The sequence below is a fragment of the Carcharhinus amblyrhynchos genome, chromosome 6 (genome assembly GCF_965287045.1).
Source record: "Carcharhinus amblyrhynchos chromosome 6, sCarAmb.v2.hapA, whole genome shotgun sequence".
Lineage (NCBI taxonomy): Eukaryota > Metazoa > Chordata > Chondrichthyes > Carcharhiniformes > Carcharhinidae > Carcharhinus > Carcharhinus amblyrhynchos.
The window spans coordinates 95,527,244-95,543,070 of NC_137329.1; the positions used below are offsets into that span (position 1 = coordinate 95,527,244).

At 42.6% G+C, this 15,827-nt stretch overlaps 1 protein-coding gene across 4 annotated transcripts in view; it reads right to left on the minus strand.

Moving 5' to 3' along the window:
* Positions 1-14,732, minus strand: part of ada2a (adenosine deaminase 2a) — a 57,189-nt gene extending 42,457 nt beyond the window's left edge. The window contains exons 1-3 of one of the 4 annotated variants that reach the window (XM_080191006.1): positions 14,666-14,732; positions 13,601-13,925; positions 5,311-5,533 (exon numbers count right to left, since the gene is read on the minus strand). In XM_080191006.1, the coding sequence (XP_080047132.1) occupies positions 5,311-5,533; positions 13,601-13,916 (539 nt within the window). In that variant the 5' untranslated portion in view covers positions 13,917-13,925; positions 14,666-14,732. The other 3 variants (XM_080191007.1, XM_080191005.1, XM_080191008.1) reach the window with 3 other exon arrangements.
* Positions 14,733-15,827: the final 1,095 nt, after the last annotated feature.

Here is a 15,827-nt window from a genome sequence, read left to right on the forward strand (position 1 = left end):
AATCTTGAACTGCTTTTAGTCCACTTAGAGTTGGTACATCTATAGTGTTGTAGGTGCAGGAAGTTCCAGCATTTGGACCCAGCTACAGGGAAGGAATGGTGATATAATTCCAGGTCAGGATGGTATGTGGCTTGGAGAGAGGAGTTGCAGGTTGTTGGACTCCCTGCAATCTGCTGCTAGTATCCTTCTAGGTGGTACAGCTCACAGGTTTAGATTGTGTTGAAGGTCACAGATTTGGAAGGTGCAGTCAAAAGGAGCCTTGCTGAGTTTCTACAGTACACGATGTGGAGATGCCAGCGTTGGACTGGGCTAAGCACAGAAAGAGGTCTCACAACAACATCAGGTTAAGGTCCAACAGGTTTATCTGGTAGCACAAGCCACTAGCTTTCGGTGTGCTGGACTTCATCAGGTGAGTGAAAGTTCTGTTCACAAACAGGGCATATATAGACACATACTCAATTTATAAAATAATGGCTGGAATGCGAATCTCTACAAGTAGTCAAGTCTTAAAGGTACAGACAATGCGAATGGAGAGAGGAGCTCTTTAAGGTAGTGTCTTTGGCTCAACCATCTTCATCTGTGTCATCAAAAGACCTTCTCTCCAACACAAGGTTGCGAGTGAGAATGTTCGCTAATGATCACTGGGCTAAAATCCTGGGACTCCCTCTTGACCAACACTGTGAAGGGAATTATACCATAAAGACTGCAGCAGTTCAAGAAGACAGCTCATTACCACTTTGAGGGCAATTCAGAACAGGAAATAAATGCTGTCTAGCCAGTGATGCCCACATTCCAAGAATAAGGAGTATCTTGGGTTTTCTGACTTGTTAGACAGTTATTCACTGCTGTGACTGGTTGAATTCTCAGGTGAAAATTTCCAATACCTCTGACTTAATTCCATTAATATGTACCAACTCTTGATGTTACGTTCAAAGCAATGGTGGCACTTTTCTTCATCGTTCCGAGTATCATCGCCTTGCTGTGGTGAAGAAGCTTGCATGTTCCAATAAACCAGGCAGCATTCAGAGTTCACATTCCTGGTAGGGCCTCCCATGGTGTTAAGGTCAGGTTGGGGGTGGGGGGGGGTGAAAAAAATCCAACAAGTCCTCAATGACACAGAGGGCAGATGAAGGCAGTGACCCCAACGGCTGCAAGGCAGAATATAGCTGTAACTGGAAAGTGGCCCCAAATGTTGTGGTTCACCATGCCACTGAATCCAGCCACCAACCACCAAGACAGTGTGGAACACAGCCGCACACTGGAGTCCCCATGTTAAACAATGTCACAAGCTGGCTTCCATCAGGCAAAAAGGGCTCTTCAATCATCTGAAGGCTCATCATGCCTGACAGATACCATCCTTGATTTAGATAGCGTGTCGAAGACTTTTCTTCTGCAGTGGTATTTATTTAATTTGTGCCGTCTTGGCTAATTATGGCTATAGATAGGCTCAAAGTCTGAGGTCACGTATCAGCCAGCTTGAGAACAGCTTCTTCCCTGCTGCCATCAGACTTTTGAATGGACCTGCCTTATATTAAGGTGATCTTTCTCTACTGTGACTGTAATACTACATTCTGCAACCTCTCCTTTCCTTCTCCCTCATGTACTCTATGAACGGTACGTTTTGTCTGTAAAGCATGTGACAATAAATAAAAAAAAATCAACCATATTGCATTATAATTTAAAATACAGTCCCACCCCAAGACATAAATAATGTTTACAGCTGCTGATGAGGAAAAAAACCACTAAACTGGATTTACAATCATTGTCGTGCTTTAATTTAAATACATATATTACAGCAACATTTATCAAACTTCTTCCGGCGACCCACTTGTACCAAATGGCCATCCCACACCATGTTCACTTACTAATTAATGTGGCAGGTGAGCCTGATCGGTCCTCAATTTTATTCCAGTCATGCTCGCTGCTCTATCACGGTGGCGCAATGGTTAGCAGCCTCACAATGGTACGGACCCCGATTTGATTCTCGGCGTGGGTCATTGTCACCAGAGTGTGGCGACTAGGAGATTTTCACAGTAACGTCACTGCAGTGTTAAAGTAAACCTACTTATGACACTAATAAACAAACTTAAAAATTATCGTTTGATTCCTTTGCAATTAACCCAGTTGAGTCCGCACTTTGCAACCACGTGGCAATTCAACACTTCAAGGATCCGTGCGCCAGTCATGCTGGTCAGTAATGTCAAGCAGCACAACAAATCCACTGTCATAAACTAACAAGCTTGCACAATCTGTAACATCAGTACTTTCATCCAGTTGTACTGAAAAATCCACCACTAACTTTAACTGAGAAACAAACCATACTTCTAAATTCTCAGCAATATCACAAGTTCAGAGACACTGTTGTAGCCAAGTGGCTGATGGCCTCAGCAACTAGACATGACACTAAGCTAAACACAGACAAATAGCTGATGGAATGTGTACAGGCCAAGGTTACCACAGGTCAAAAGCCAACAGGGACCAGCCCAGAACTGTCTTGCGTATTGAAGAGAAAGTGCTTGAACTTAACAATGGGAGAGTCAGTATGACCCAAAACCCATCAAGGAGGTATTCAGCTAGGACAATAGAAAAAGGCACTATGTCTTTGTATTCCCCCAGTTTCAGCCAGACTCCCTGGCACCTCTGATTAGCCACATCTTGAATGGGAACGTGCGCACTCAGGACACCCAAGAAATGGACATCTTGTATGACCTAGCCTAACCTCATTGGATCCTGTGACCCCATTGGCTGAAAGCTAGAGAAGATTCCAGAAGGGTTCAACCAGGGGGAATAAATACAGATTTCTGGAGACGACTCCCAGCAAGGACTCGACCGGCCTGCTGTGATCTGCGACTCATGACGATGGAAGAGGATGTGCGAGATCCATCTTCGTACCAAGAAGACCGAGTTCATCAACTCACACAAGCTCAGTGAATTGAGCCCAACAGCCCCGTCAAGTTCACCAGAGCAGGTAGTATTTGTGTTTTTTGGGCAGTCAGCCTAGTTTGAGGAAAAGTTAACTTAAACAATAAATTCTTAAATTTGCAAGAGTTTTAATAAAACTTAAGTTTCAACTGGAATCGTTCATTTCTCTCAGAGTATCTTGATAAATACGTTTTTTGAGTAATAAATTGGCTGATGTGTCTGTAAATAATCTTTCACACGTGTATCACTAAGTGAGATGCATTTCAGTTTTTTTTAAGCTGACTTCTCAAAGACCATGAGAATTATGTCCAATGCTGCAGGGAAAATTAATTCCTTTGCAACGGTGTGGGGCATTTTCTCCATGCAAGAAGCTAATTGCGCTTTGTCACTCAATGTTAAGTTTCTGCCAAGAACCCGAGCTGGTGATTTCAGTGAATCATACTGCTGTTCCCTGTCACTGACTCGGCAGAGTAGCTAGCTCTCTCTCCAGCAGATTCAGATGCAGGATCCTGACTAGTAGGTTTACCTGCTATTGATGTCCCTGGCCCTCGCTGCCATGTAACAAAAAGATACATGTCTACAATAGGCTTACTCGAAAGGGAAAGAAAATTACATGTGCGTAGACATATAGGACATTTGCCGCCAAGTGCTCACACAGGGCACGCTGGCCTACTTATTCTTGCTTCATGTTGTCATATACTGTACTGCAGCAAGAATTTACCCAGAAGGAAAACGGGGGAAAAAAAGTCAGGCAACTTTTGGAGACCCATTTTCAACACCCCATGACCCACCCATGGGCCGTGATCCCCAGTAGAAAAACACTGCAATGCAGTACAGCTTAAAACATAAAAGAAAGAGTAGGTTATTCTGCCCTTTGAGCCTGCTCTACCATTCAATTTGACCATGGCTGGTTATCAAATTCAATATCCTGATCCCCTCCTTCCCTAAACAGTGCGCCCCCCACCCCCCCGCCCCCCCCACAACATCCCCCATCCATTTAACCCCATGAGTTATATCTATAGAAACTTGGGAGGTTTCACTAGGGGTTTTCTTTACTATTTTCTACACCATTCTCTCTCCACTGGCTGGAACATCTCAGGAATCTCTAGGATGGACTTTCCTACCACTCTGATGATTTGAAATGGTCATGTTGAATTTCTCAATATCCCTCCGCCCATCACTGCAGCTTCAGTTGACATCGGCTATCGAAGCAACACCAGGAACTTATCCTGAACCCGACTGGTCTGAAAATCTGGTTGGTACACCACATCAAACATTTACGCACTGAGCTGCAAGGAACTGCAGTCTATGAAAAGATTCCACATCACAGAGCTTTCTATTCCACCTTCAGCAATGAAAATGAACTGCTCTTTACCAATAGTACAAAAATAAATTCTGTACATTGACGTAACACTTTAATCTAACAGTGGGTGTGACCTTACCTGCCATCCACATCACGCTCCTGCTGCAGCAAGGTCAAAGAATTTGGCAGCCAGCCAAATCTCCATTCACTGCAACGGGATGGGAAAATCCTGCCGGCATGAATGGTGATAAGATTCTGGCCAGTGTATTTTGTACTAGCTGATGGATATATAATGCAATTATTGGTCACAAGTTATTGGAGATACAATTAAAGGCAGCTTCATTTCTACTAAGATTGTATACAATGTTTCAGGTCCCCAAAATATACAAGATAATCTTTTGCCTAATTTATAGCCCTATTGAACGAGATTGCATGAAGCTAATTGATAAGACGAAGCCTGACATTATGTTTTAAAAAAAACGATGGATCTACTAATTACAGGAAAACTTCAACCAATTCAAATATTTAAACCTTCAACACCAGCTTGCGTTCAACTTGCTTCATCAGGGCTGATAGCCTGATGCCAGAAAGTGGAGATGCCATCTTTCAATTATGGCATTAAAACCAAAGGCCAATCTGCCTGTTCAGGGAAGCGTAAAAGATCCCATGATATGACTCAAGGAGCAGAGACTTATCATGGGGCCCAGGCCAATATCCAAAGCCATCAACAACCAACTATATCAAAAATACAGATTTACCTTCATTCGATCCTTCATTTCAACTTCTGTTAGCATGATGTGGTTGTCGATATAACAACAATGACTATTTCAAGAGGAATTAGTTGAAACATTGTGAACACTGTAATGTTGTACGCAAATTTTTGTTCATTTACCCAATGACCTTTAGTACTGTAAAATAGTGCTTCACAGGAATAAACATGCACATAATTAAACTGTTATCTATTCAGGTGTTAGTTAAAAGGTATATTCCAACACCATTCAACTCCTTCTGGACAGCTCGGGAGAACTGGGTGAAAATAGACAACTCAACTTAAATGATTCAATTTGAAACTGAATAATGTGTACCTGTTATCAAATTCCGTGACATTTCGAATTTGCTTCCTATATTGCTCAAGCAAAATCCATTCAGAACAGTACACCAGCCTTTTCTGGTGCTTCCCAGAGAAATAGTGAAACCTGACGCTTCCCGTAGGTGTGAAGCAAATGTAACAATTAGGCAGGTAAGTGGCGTTCTTCACAAGCCAATCCACACTCAATAAGGCATAATCATGAAGATGTAAGCCAGCACCTGAAGAAACATAAACCCAGCAACATTTTAATAAACAGTTCACAATCTAATGCCAACCATTAAAATAGAAACAAACTACAGGTTTTGATATTAAACAAGGGCAGCATGGTGGCACAGTGGTTAGACCGGTTGTTTCACATTCGATTCCTGGCTTGGGTCACTGTCTGTGCAGAATATGCATGTTGTCCCTGAGTCTGCACGGATTCCTTCTGGGTACTCCAGTTTCCTCCCACAAGCTAAAACACATGCTGGTTAGGTGTGTTGGCCATGGTAAATTCTCCCTCAAGTTTACCCAAACTGGCACCGGAGTGTGACAACTAGGGGATTTTCACAGTAATTTCATTGCAGTGTTAATGTAAGCCTACTTATGACAAATAAATAAACTTTAAACATGATTGCTAAATGCAGGTTGTTGCTTCACAATTCAGATTGGAGAGGTTGAGAGATTTCCGATCTAGTTGGGTTGAGGTTTGATTCAACAGCATCCTGAGGGAGCCAGCCTCATTGTGATCATTGTTTTCACCTGGGTAACCTGAAAGTAGCATGAAAGATAGGTGGAAGAAATCACAAACTGAATGACATAATTTTCTTGGTCAAAAGAAGTGACGTTGTTCTCTGTTTTTTTTGATGGAGAATCCAAAAGAGGTCTTCCTCACTGCTTTTGGAGACCCTTAATCAAGTAGGTGCATTGAAAAATAAAAAAATACTCAGGGAAGCTTCCAACATTAGGAAAATATGTTGGATGAAAACCCAGTCAAGTGCCAATGGTAGGAAATGCAATTTTCCTGGGTTTTCAGGGGATGCTTAATGTTACCAAAAACTCTGGATTGTTACAAACTTTTCTCATTCAAAATATACCAGTAAACTAAGGAGTGACATACCTGCGTTCGAATAATAACTTCATTTCCATATTTTTTTCCAAATACAAGATATCCTTGAAATATCAAGGAGTCGGAAGTTTGCAAGATGATTGGAACTATAGTTACTCGTGTTGCAATCACAAACACAACCACAAAGACCTATAGCTTGGGAAAGTGGCAACTCTAAGCTTGAATTTAGAAAATTATTTAAAATGCTCTTGCCATGTTTAACTTTGCCTATCGGGTTCAGGCACAGCAAGATGAAAACTACGAGTTTCTTGATTTCAGTGACTCCCTATTAGGATTGTTAGATGCTCAGTATTGTCTTGGATGTTTAAATATCACTTTCAGTCTGGGATTGAACCAATCAAACCCCGGTTTGATCTTTGGTCTGTGCTAAAGTTGTGTGATAGACCATTACAACAATCTTCACTGTCACTTGGCTCAGGAAAGAAATATTAAGATAGGCCTCTCATTCCAATCTGGATCATTATCCAACACATGCTCTTTTAAATTGCATATACATTAGGCCATTAACTGAACACAGGACTGGTCTTCAATATTATCCTACCACCACAAATTTTCAACCAACAACCATTGTAGAGAACAACACATCATATGTAGTCACTTAGGTAAATTACCAGAACAGAAAAAGTCAGAAACACTTCAGGCTGGCAATACATTTGTCTGAGATCAGGTGTAACGCCTGTTCTCATCAGCTTGGATGTAGGAGGCCTCTTTTGTATAGACCATGCATTGGATTCAATTTAGTTTGAACTGGAGCAAGCAAGGGGATGGATTAGGTGCTTGCTCAATCCACTCTGCTCATTGGCTTTGTAATTCTGAGAAAGGAATAATTAAAAAAAATACATTTGCACTTTTGGAAGAGGAGGTTAAGAAGCACTGGGGGAATAAAACATTTGCTTCTGAAAAGGACCGACTGCATTCTCCAAAATAATTTCAAAGCCCGATCTGAAAGATTTTAGTTGTGTATAGGTTTTGATATTTTGTAGATCTATAGAAGGTAACAGTGCAGAAATAGGCCATTTGGTGCAATTGTTTCTCCCCATATTAACCATCTGGTCTAACTATACCCTCAGTCACCACTGCCACAATTCTTTAAATATTCCTCTTTTTCAAGCACGTATCTAATTTTCTTTTTGAAGAAAATACAGACTCTGTTTCAATGATTGTTTGTGTGACAAAGTCACCAGCCGCCAAGATTCTTTTTTTTGAACTACCCATTTAATTTTGTAGTCAACTTAAATTTGTGCCATCACACTGGAGACAATTGACCATGATGTACTGCACCATAAATCATAAAGAACTTAAACTAATGCTTTTACATTCTTCCCATATAATAATGTGCCTAAACCCAAAAGCTCTAATTGTAGCCACAAGGAATTGTACAAGTTCAACATTATACTCTTATTTTTGTATGTTCCTAAAAGGCATAAAACTAAGGATTCAGCTAGACATTTAGATTTGGAGTTATGATTCCTGCTGAGATTCAGCGATCAAATTCAGATGAGCAGAATGTTTATCTTGCTCAATACACAAGATCTCCCACGTCCATCTTATCCCTTCTAAAGCTGATATCCAATAAATACTAGGGGAAGACTTTATCAGTAGCAGCAACTCTATAACACCCTGGAGCAAAGGACAGGTGAAGCTGCTCAGTGAGTCCCAGAGGCTATCTGACATCAGAGATGCACTCAGTCACCATCTTCACCCAACATATGTGCCAGGAGTTAATAGATAGCACATTCTAACCAGTGGATACTAAAGGTCAACATCTGCCCTGGCTGAGGTTAGTTAACTCAGTTCAGATCAAGAATCTACCTGGGGCATTGTTCTTCCATTCACCTGAGTTACACATTGGCCAGTGAATTTATATGTCAAGTCATTTCACTACCAGCAGGCTATGTTTTTGTGGATTTTTCCCTGTCCAGGAAGGTCAGTATCAGTAACATGGGGTTAGGCGACAGGGAGGACAGAAATGAACAAACACTGGAGAAATATGCCAGAGATTTGGCTTATGATGCACTGCCAGTTTTTGCTGGCAATGTATCAATCATCATTGAGAAACTGCCCCTTAAGAGTAGAAGTAGCTCATTCTGCCTATCAAGTCTGCTCCACCATTCAATGAGATCTTAACTGATTTGATATAATAATCCTCAACTCCATTTTCCCACAACCTTGATTACCTTACTGATTAAAAATCTCTCAGCCTTGGACATACTTAACGACCCAGTCACTACAGCCCTCTGCGGTAAAAAATTCCACAGATACTCTACTTGCAGAAGAAATTCTTTCTCATCTGTCTTAAATGGGAAATCCCTTACTCAGATTATGCCCTCTGGCCCTGGACTCTCCCAAAGGGGAGCAACCTCAACTTTTACCCTGTCAAGCCCCCTGAGAATTCTACGCATCTCAATGTGGTCGCCCTTCAATTCTTTAAAAGCTAATGACTACAAACCCAATGTATTCAACCTCTCCTTGTAAGAAAATCTCTATACCCAGAATCAACCTAGGTGAACCTTCCCTGGCCTGTCTCCAATGCTAGTTTATCTTTCCTTAGATAAAAGCAGCAAAGCTGTTCACAGTATTCCAAGTGTGGTCTAACTAGTGCCTTCCCTACTTTTACATTGCATTCCCTTTGAAACACCCTCCACCACTGATTTACAGTGGCTGCATTTTGTATCATACATAAGACACACTGCAGTAACTCAAAGGCTCCTCTGGCAGCACCTGCCAAACCTACAAACCTCTACCACCAATAAGGGGCAAAGGCATGAGATGCATGGGAACACCACCACCTGCAAGTTCCCTTCTAACCCACACAACAGCTTGATGTGGAACTTCTATCACCATTCCACAAGTTTATTTCTCACTTCTAGCAGTATTTAAATAAGAAAACAGTAATGAAAGCTAGTATTGGTACTCCACAGTGAGAGTGTGGAGATTTGATCATGGAAAACAAGGAAATGGCGGAGGTGTTGAACAGGTATTCTGTGTCGGTCTTCCCAGTAGAGGACTTAGTTTTCAAGAACACTTGGGAAACGTTCTAAGAAGTGACAGGGAGTGGTGAACTTAATACAAATCGCTATCATCAGGGAAAAAAGTGCAAGGAAAACCAGTAGATTTAAAGGCTGTTAAGGTCCCAGGATTGGATGGCCTACAACCTAGGGTCTTGGAAAGAAGTTACAGAACAGATAGGAAATGCATTGGTTAGAATTTTCCAAAATTCCTTAGATTCTGGAAAGCCTCTAGCGGATTGGAAAGTAGCTAATGTAACATATTTATTCAAGACCAGGAAGGTGGGTGTGGAGAAAGCAGGAAATTATAGGCCAGTTATCTTCACATCTGTCACAAGGAGAGCGCCAAAATCTATTAATAAAATGATAGCAAGACACTTGGACAATCATGATTTGATCAGGCAGAGTCAACATGGTTTGGTGAAAGAAATTGTGTTTAACTATTATCAGGGAAAAAGCACACAAATCTTTTAACAAAGTAATATTCAAGCTGGATGAAGGGTGACCAATAAATGTATTGTACTTAGATTTCCTAAAGACATTTGGTAAGGTACCGGCTTAGAAGTTATTACACCCGATAAAAGCACATGGTGTAAGGGATAACAGATTAGCATAGATAAAAGATTAGTCGGCTAACAGGAAGCAGAATGGGTCTTTTTTGATTGATAAGCTATAACTATCAGAAGTGCCATAGGAATCAATGCTGGGTCCTCAGCTATTTACAATCCATACTGATAACTGGATGAAGGGATCAAATGTATGGCAGCTAGATTTGCTGATTACACCAAGATACTTATCATAGAATCCCCACATATAGAAGGAGGCTATTCGGCCCATCAACCTTGCACTGATAATAATCCCACCCAGGCTCTATCCCACATATACCCTGCTAATCCCCTTGATACTAAGGGGGAATGTAGCATGGCTAATCAACTTAATACACATATCTTTGGACTGTGGGAGGAACTCCACGCAGACACGGGGAACAACAATGGCATAGCCATCTAGATAATTAAGTTTCTCATTTGAAATGCAAAGACAAAACGCAAGAGGTATTTTGTTGCCAACACAGAGCAGGAATGAAAACCTGGAAACTAATACAAGGCTGCATGTTCGGAGATGCAGGCAAACTCTTTTGTTTGATCAGATAGAGGATGAAAGCAGGGAAGTGGTGTAAGGATAGAATGGGAGGCCAAATGGCAGAGCTGAGTATAGCTATAGTAGGGTAATAATAGGCCAAAAACCATTGAAGAATTTCAGTTCTGGTTGTAAGGACATGTTAGGTTAGGGATGCTTGGAATTGCGAATACTCAAATTGCCCAGAGGGCTGGGTACTGCCAAATGCAGAGGCGAATTTTTCAGAGTCAGCTGGACCTAGAGAAACCTCTCAGTAAATTATCACAAACCTTCGCTTTAAGCATCCTTAGATCTTAGCTACAAAAGAGGGAAGGTAACCAGTGCAAGCAGGAAACTAACAACCGGTGTTTTTGTGCTAATACAATATTTACATTCAACAGTAAATCCCCAGAAGCACCAATACAAGTAAATGAAAAAAGGTTAAATACACTTTGGTTTCTTACTCTTTGCTCATATTACTTTCTCTACCAGCGAGGAGGGAAGGGGATGCAGTAAACACAAAAAAAAACCTGGATTGTAACAGCCATTGATATATTCATGATGTGGAGATGCTGGCGTTGGACTGGAGCAGGCACAGTCAGAAGTCTCAAAACACCAGGTTAAAAGCCAACCTGTTGGACTATAACCTGGTATCAAGACTTCTCACTTTATTGATAATATTCATAACTAAGTTAATTGTCCAAAGGATTTTCATTTTTGTTTTGGCGCTGTGGTTCAAAGATCTGGATTGAGGATTGAAGGCTGCAGCCTGATAACAGGAATAGATTACTGATGCTACTAAAATAGTACCACATAAACCAAGCCAGTTGAGTTCCATTGCATTTGTGACTAAATCTCAATTCCCTTCTCTCCCTTGTGGGAATGCACCATTTTCAATGCTACGCTCCATGGCTTGCAATTAATTGGCCAATCTTTTTTTCAAACTAAGTAAACTAACTCAAATTAACAAGAGGGACATTGGTCACCTCTGATATTGTTTGTTTCATTTAATCACCTTATGATCCATCAAGCCACATACACATAAATGCAGTCTTCTTGAACCACACAGTCCCCAGGGTGTAGGTACATACACAGTGCTGTTAAAGAGGCGGCACCAGGATTTTGACTCAAGGAATAATGATATATTTCCCAGTGGTTAGCACCTGCCAGAGACCTGGGTTCGATTCCCGGCTTGGATGCAGACTCCATATAGACATTCTCCGTGTCTGCGTGGGCTTCCTCAGGGTGCTTCGGTTTCCTCCCACAATCCGAAAGACGTGCTGGTTAGGTGCATTTGTCATGCTAAATTCTCCTTTGGTGTACCCGGACAGGTGCCAGAGTGTGGCAAGTAGATTTTCATAGCAACTTCGTTGCACTGTTAATGTAAGCCTCCTTGTGACACTAAATAAATAAAGCTGTGTGTTTAAGTTTAGTTTGTACGTCTATGCTGGTGATTCCAAAATAAAACCCTGCTGTTTGATTGAACATTCAAACAGTCCTTGCTGAATAAATGATCCTAAACAATCTTTCAGTTTTTTTTGCTAGTTCGGTACTTCCAAACCGATTGTATGTGTATCCAATCGTGCGACAATTCTGTCGTTAGCAAGGTCACGCTATTTCCAATTTTATATGAAGTCTTTGTTTATATTAACATTCCATAGCTGACGAGCTAAATCACACAAAAAAGTGCCATTAATTCCCTGAAGACACTTGATTCTCTGGCTAATAACTGGTCAGTGAGTGTGCGCGCGCCAGGGGCAATCTTAGCAAGTATTTAAGAGCTATGTTTCAACTCGTTATTGCAACATCTGTATGTGTACAAAGAAATATGTCTCACAACAGCCAAGGGAGACCAGACCTGGCAGTAAGAGACTAAGTTGGTGATAGCCTCCGTAGTTAATTGTTGTTTGCCTGGAGGGATTAGGGATTTTGTTCCGAGGCTGCTACCATACCTTTCCATCGGCAGAAATATTAAATGTATAAAAGGGACTTGAAAACAACCAAACGCACACAAGCACCAAATCTTGAATTCCCACGTGCAGTGCAAATAGAATGGGAATGACTAATGTTAAACGTTTTGTTTTCTTTGCAAACAGCACGTTCTAGGTGAAACATCCAATTCAAAGTGTTTTTTTTAAACCGAGTACACATTCATTCTTTGCACTAATTTGAGTCCTTGCTCGCTGGGTAGATACAGTAAGCTTCCGGAATCATGAAATCCCCAAACACTTCACTGAAACCAGCTTTCGTTCAGTCAGCGTTTCAGTATAAAGTGGTTATCTAAACCCAGATTGAAACATTTAAAAATGATTCAGTGTTACGGCACACGCAAAGTTGACTTCCCTCAGCTCAGCCCTGGTCTCCCCAAGTCTCACTTCTATTAAAAGAGTTACGGGTCACAAGAGAAGTTCAAACAAACTAAACGAACAGCTGCAAACTGGGTATAAAATGCAGCCAAGACTTTTTTTATATATAAATCTCTAGACTACGTACGCAGATGCAAAATAATGTTAAGCTTGCTTCCTCAGATAACAGGTCCGTTTCAAAGCACCGACAAATCCTTAATTGACTTGACGAACCAAATCAGTCATCTGCAACCTGAACTCTCACTGAACCCGCCTGTCGAGAATGCAGAGCAATACCTTTTCTTCTTAAAAGGGAAACACACCTACCTACTATTTTCCACGCAGCAATTATCAAACAGCACACCCTCTGACTTGGCACCGTGGGAGATTGGCCAGTAAAATATAAAACTCCATGTTACACTCCCCCATTCAAGGTTGCTAATTTATCTCACATCCACAGCACTAACCCAATTAAACGACTTTGATATGCACCTCCCCAACACTGGGTAGATGTAGTATGTTTCCGGGATCACGAAGTCCCCACACAACACCAAATCCACTTTCCAAACATATTGCGGTCAGCAAAGCAGCGTTTCAGTATAAAGTAACCTTAACTTATTCTGAAACTTTAATGATTATTATAGCACACACTCAATAGAAGTATTACACCCCGACTGTCGATTAGTAAGCCACAGATACCATGCTTACCTTTGGGCATCTTCTGTATAATATTGAAAACTGGGCTCTGTTGAATTAATTTTCTTGCTCGGAAAAAGTGCATAGCTGGTGGGAAGCTACCAGTTTTCATGCCTTCAGTTACTTCCTTTCCTTTTAGTTTCTCGACTATATAATTAACCCGAAGTTCTTTTTCAGTCGAGAGGAGATTACCGCCTGTAAATTCGAACTGCTCCAGTTTCATCAAAGCATCTCGGTCAGCCAGGGTTGGAAATGTTTGGCAAACGGCAAATAAGCAAAGGATAACGGAAAACACAGCCGTCCCCTTTCTGAAATTCGGTGCATTCATCTTCTGCGGCTGTTTACAATATTCAAAAGTTAGTGAAGATTGGGGAAAACATTACACACACGTACAATACAATCCACCAGCGACTTTCAACTCAACGGTTACACTCACAGTTTCGCTTCTGCAAACAACTCACACTTCCCTTTAATGGGGACAGCTGAGGCAACTCGATCTTATTTATCTCAGAAAGTGCACGCACTGAAAAATATCCCATGTCCTTGGCATAAGGGACGACTTTTTAAGTTCGCTCCTCTGCTGATCATTGGGGAGTTGTAACTTTTTTTTAAAGGGGGGTGGGTGGACGGATTAAAAGTCTTGAGCGTTCAACATGAAAGTAGACAGACAAGGAAGGTATGGGGTTTTTGAACGGCCAGGCGATGCCTGGTTTGCGGGTAGAGGATTCCCCGGGGAAAGTGGCGTTGGCAGCCTGGGGCAGAAGCCGGGATGTGGAGATGCGGGCGTTGGACTGGGGTAAACACAGAAAGAAGCCGGGAGGCAATGGGTTTCAGACGAACAATCACTTTGGAACGCGGAGACACTGGGAATGGAATCTTGTGTGATCCGAAACAATCACTTTGGAACGCGGAGACACTGGGTATGGAATCCCGTGTGATCCAAAACAATCACTTTGGAACGCGGAGACACTAGGGATGGGACCCAATGGAACACTCAGGCATACATTACAAGCTGAAAGTAATGGTCAGGCTTTGAGCACCAGGGACAGTCAGCCCGAGAGACAGAGACTCACTAACAGAGTGATTCAGCTCAGTTAACCAGTCACCCGCCTCCCCCCTTCATTAAGGAGCTGGTCAGTAACCCCCACCCCCGCGGGGTGGGCACAATGTACAGCCGCTGCCCCCACCCTCACTCCACTCAGCCCATTGGCTGCTGCCCAGGAGACCGCGGCGTCACATCCTGTGGCAGGCGGCGAGCCCTCTCACTATCCTGTGTGTGTGGGGGGGTGTTGGAAGGTGGCCGGAGCTCGCATACAGGCGCTGGGGGCCGCACTGCCTTGGCCTCTGCTCCACCGGGTGGCCGTTGTGGGCAGCGTCCGGCGAGTGTCCGCGGCGGCCTGGGCGCTCCGGGCAAGGGGCATGTGGCCGGCGGCACCGCCACTCTGTCCTGCTCTCCCTCCGGCGTGCTGAGGAATTGGAGCGCTCCCCTGTTGTTGGCCCGGGCCATCTGTTCCTCGCTGAGAATGGGGCTGCGAGATTGTTACAGGATTACACACGCACGCCTGCACTGAGAGACACACAGAGACACACACACACACAGAGGAGCAGTCCCGGCAATGGCACACATTTACACTCTGCACATCCCTCACACCGGCCGCCACTAGGAGACTGCCAGGGAAATAAACACAAGGAAACACAAGTTCGAGGAAAACTATCTCATGTGAGAGGAGGGGTCTTTTTCCCTGATGCCATTTAAAATGTCCGAGGAATGTCCATCTTCGACCGTTTCGGTAGAAGAGATCCGCTCTTGGTGGGAAGTCCCCGCCATCGCACACTTTTGCTCTTTATTCAGGACAGCATTTGGGCTCCCAGACTTCGAAATCGAGGTAATTTTAATCTTTTTCCCTTCAGTGAGTTCTGAGACTTTTTATTTTGCGCCTCCCCTCCTCTCCTGTGAATGATGGAGTTGCCTTTCTGAGCACCCCCTCCCCTCTTGTCAATACAGAAGAATTCAAAGTTTGTGATCATGGAGATGCAGAATGTCAATCTCGCCTCCCAGCTGCTGGGGCTCTTCTATTGTGGCTTTCGAGAAGCGCTCGATGGCACTCAGTGATGGGCTCGCACTCCTAAAACCTGATTGATTGTGTGTGTGTCCGTCCTTTTGCATTTATTTTTTAAAAAAAGTTGAATAAAAGTTTCAACCTCCTGGATTTGGAGGGTGGTGGTTGGTGGGGGAGGA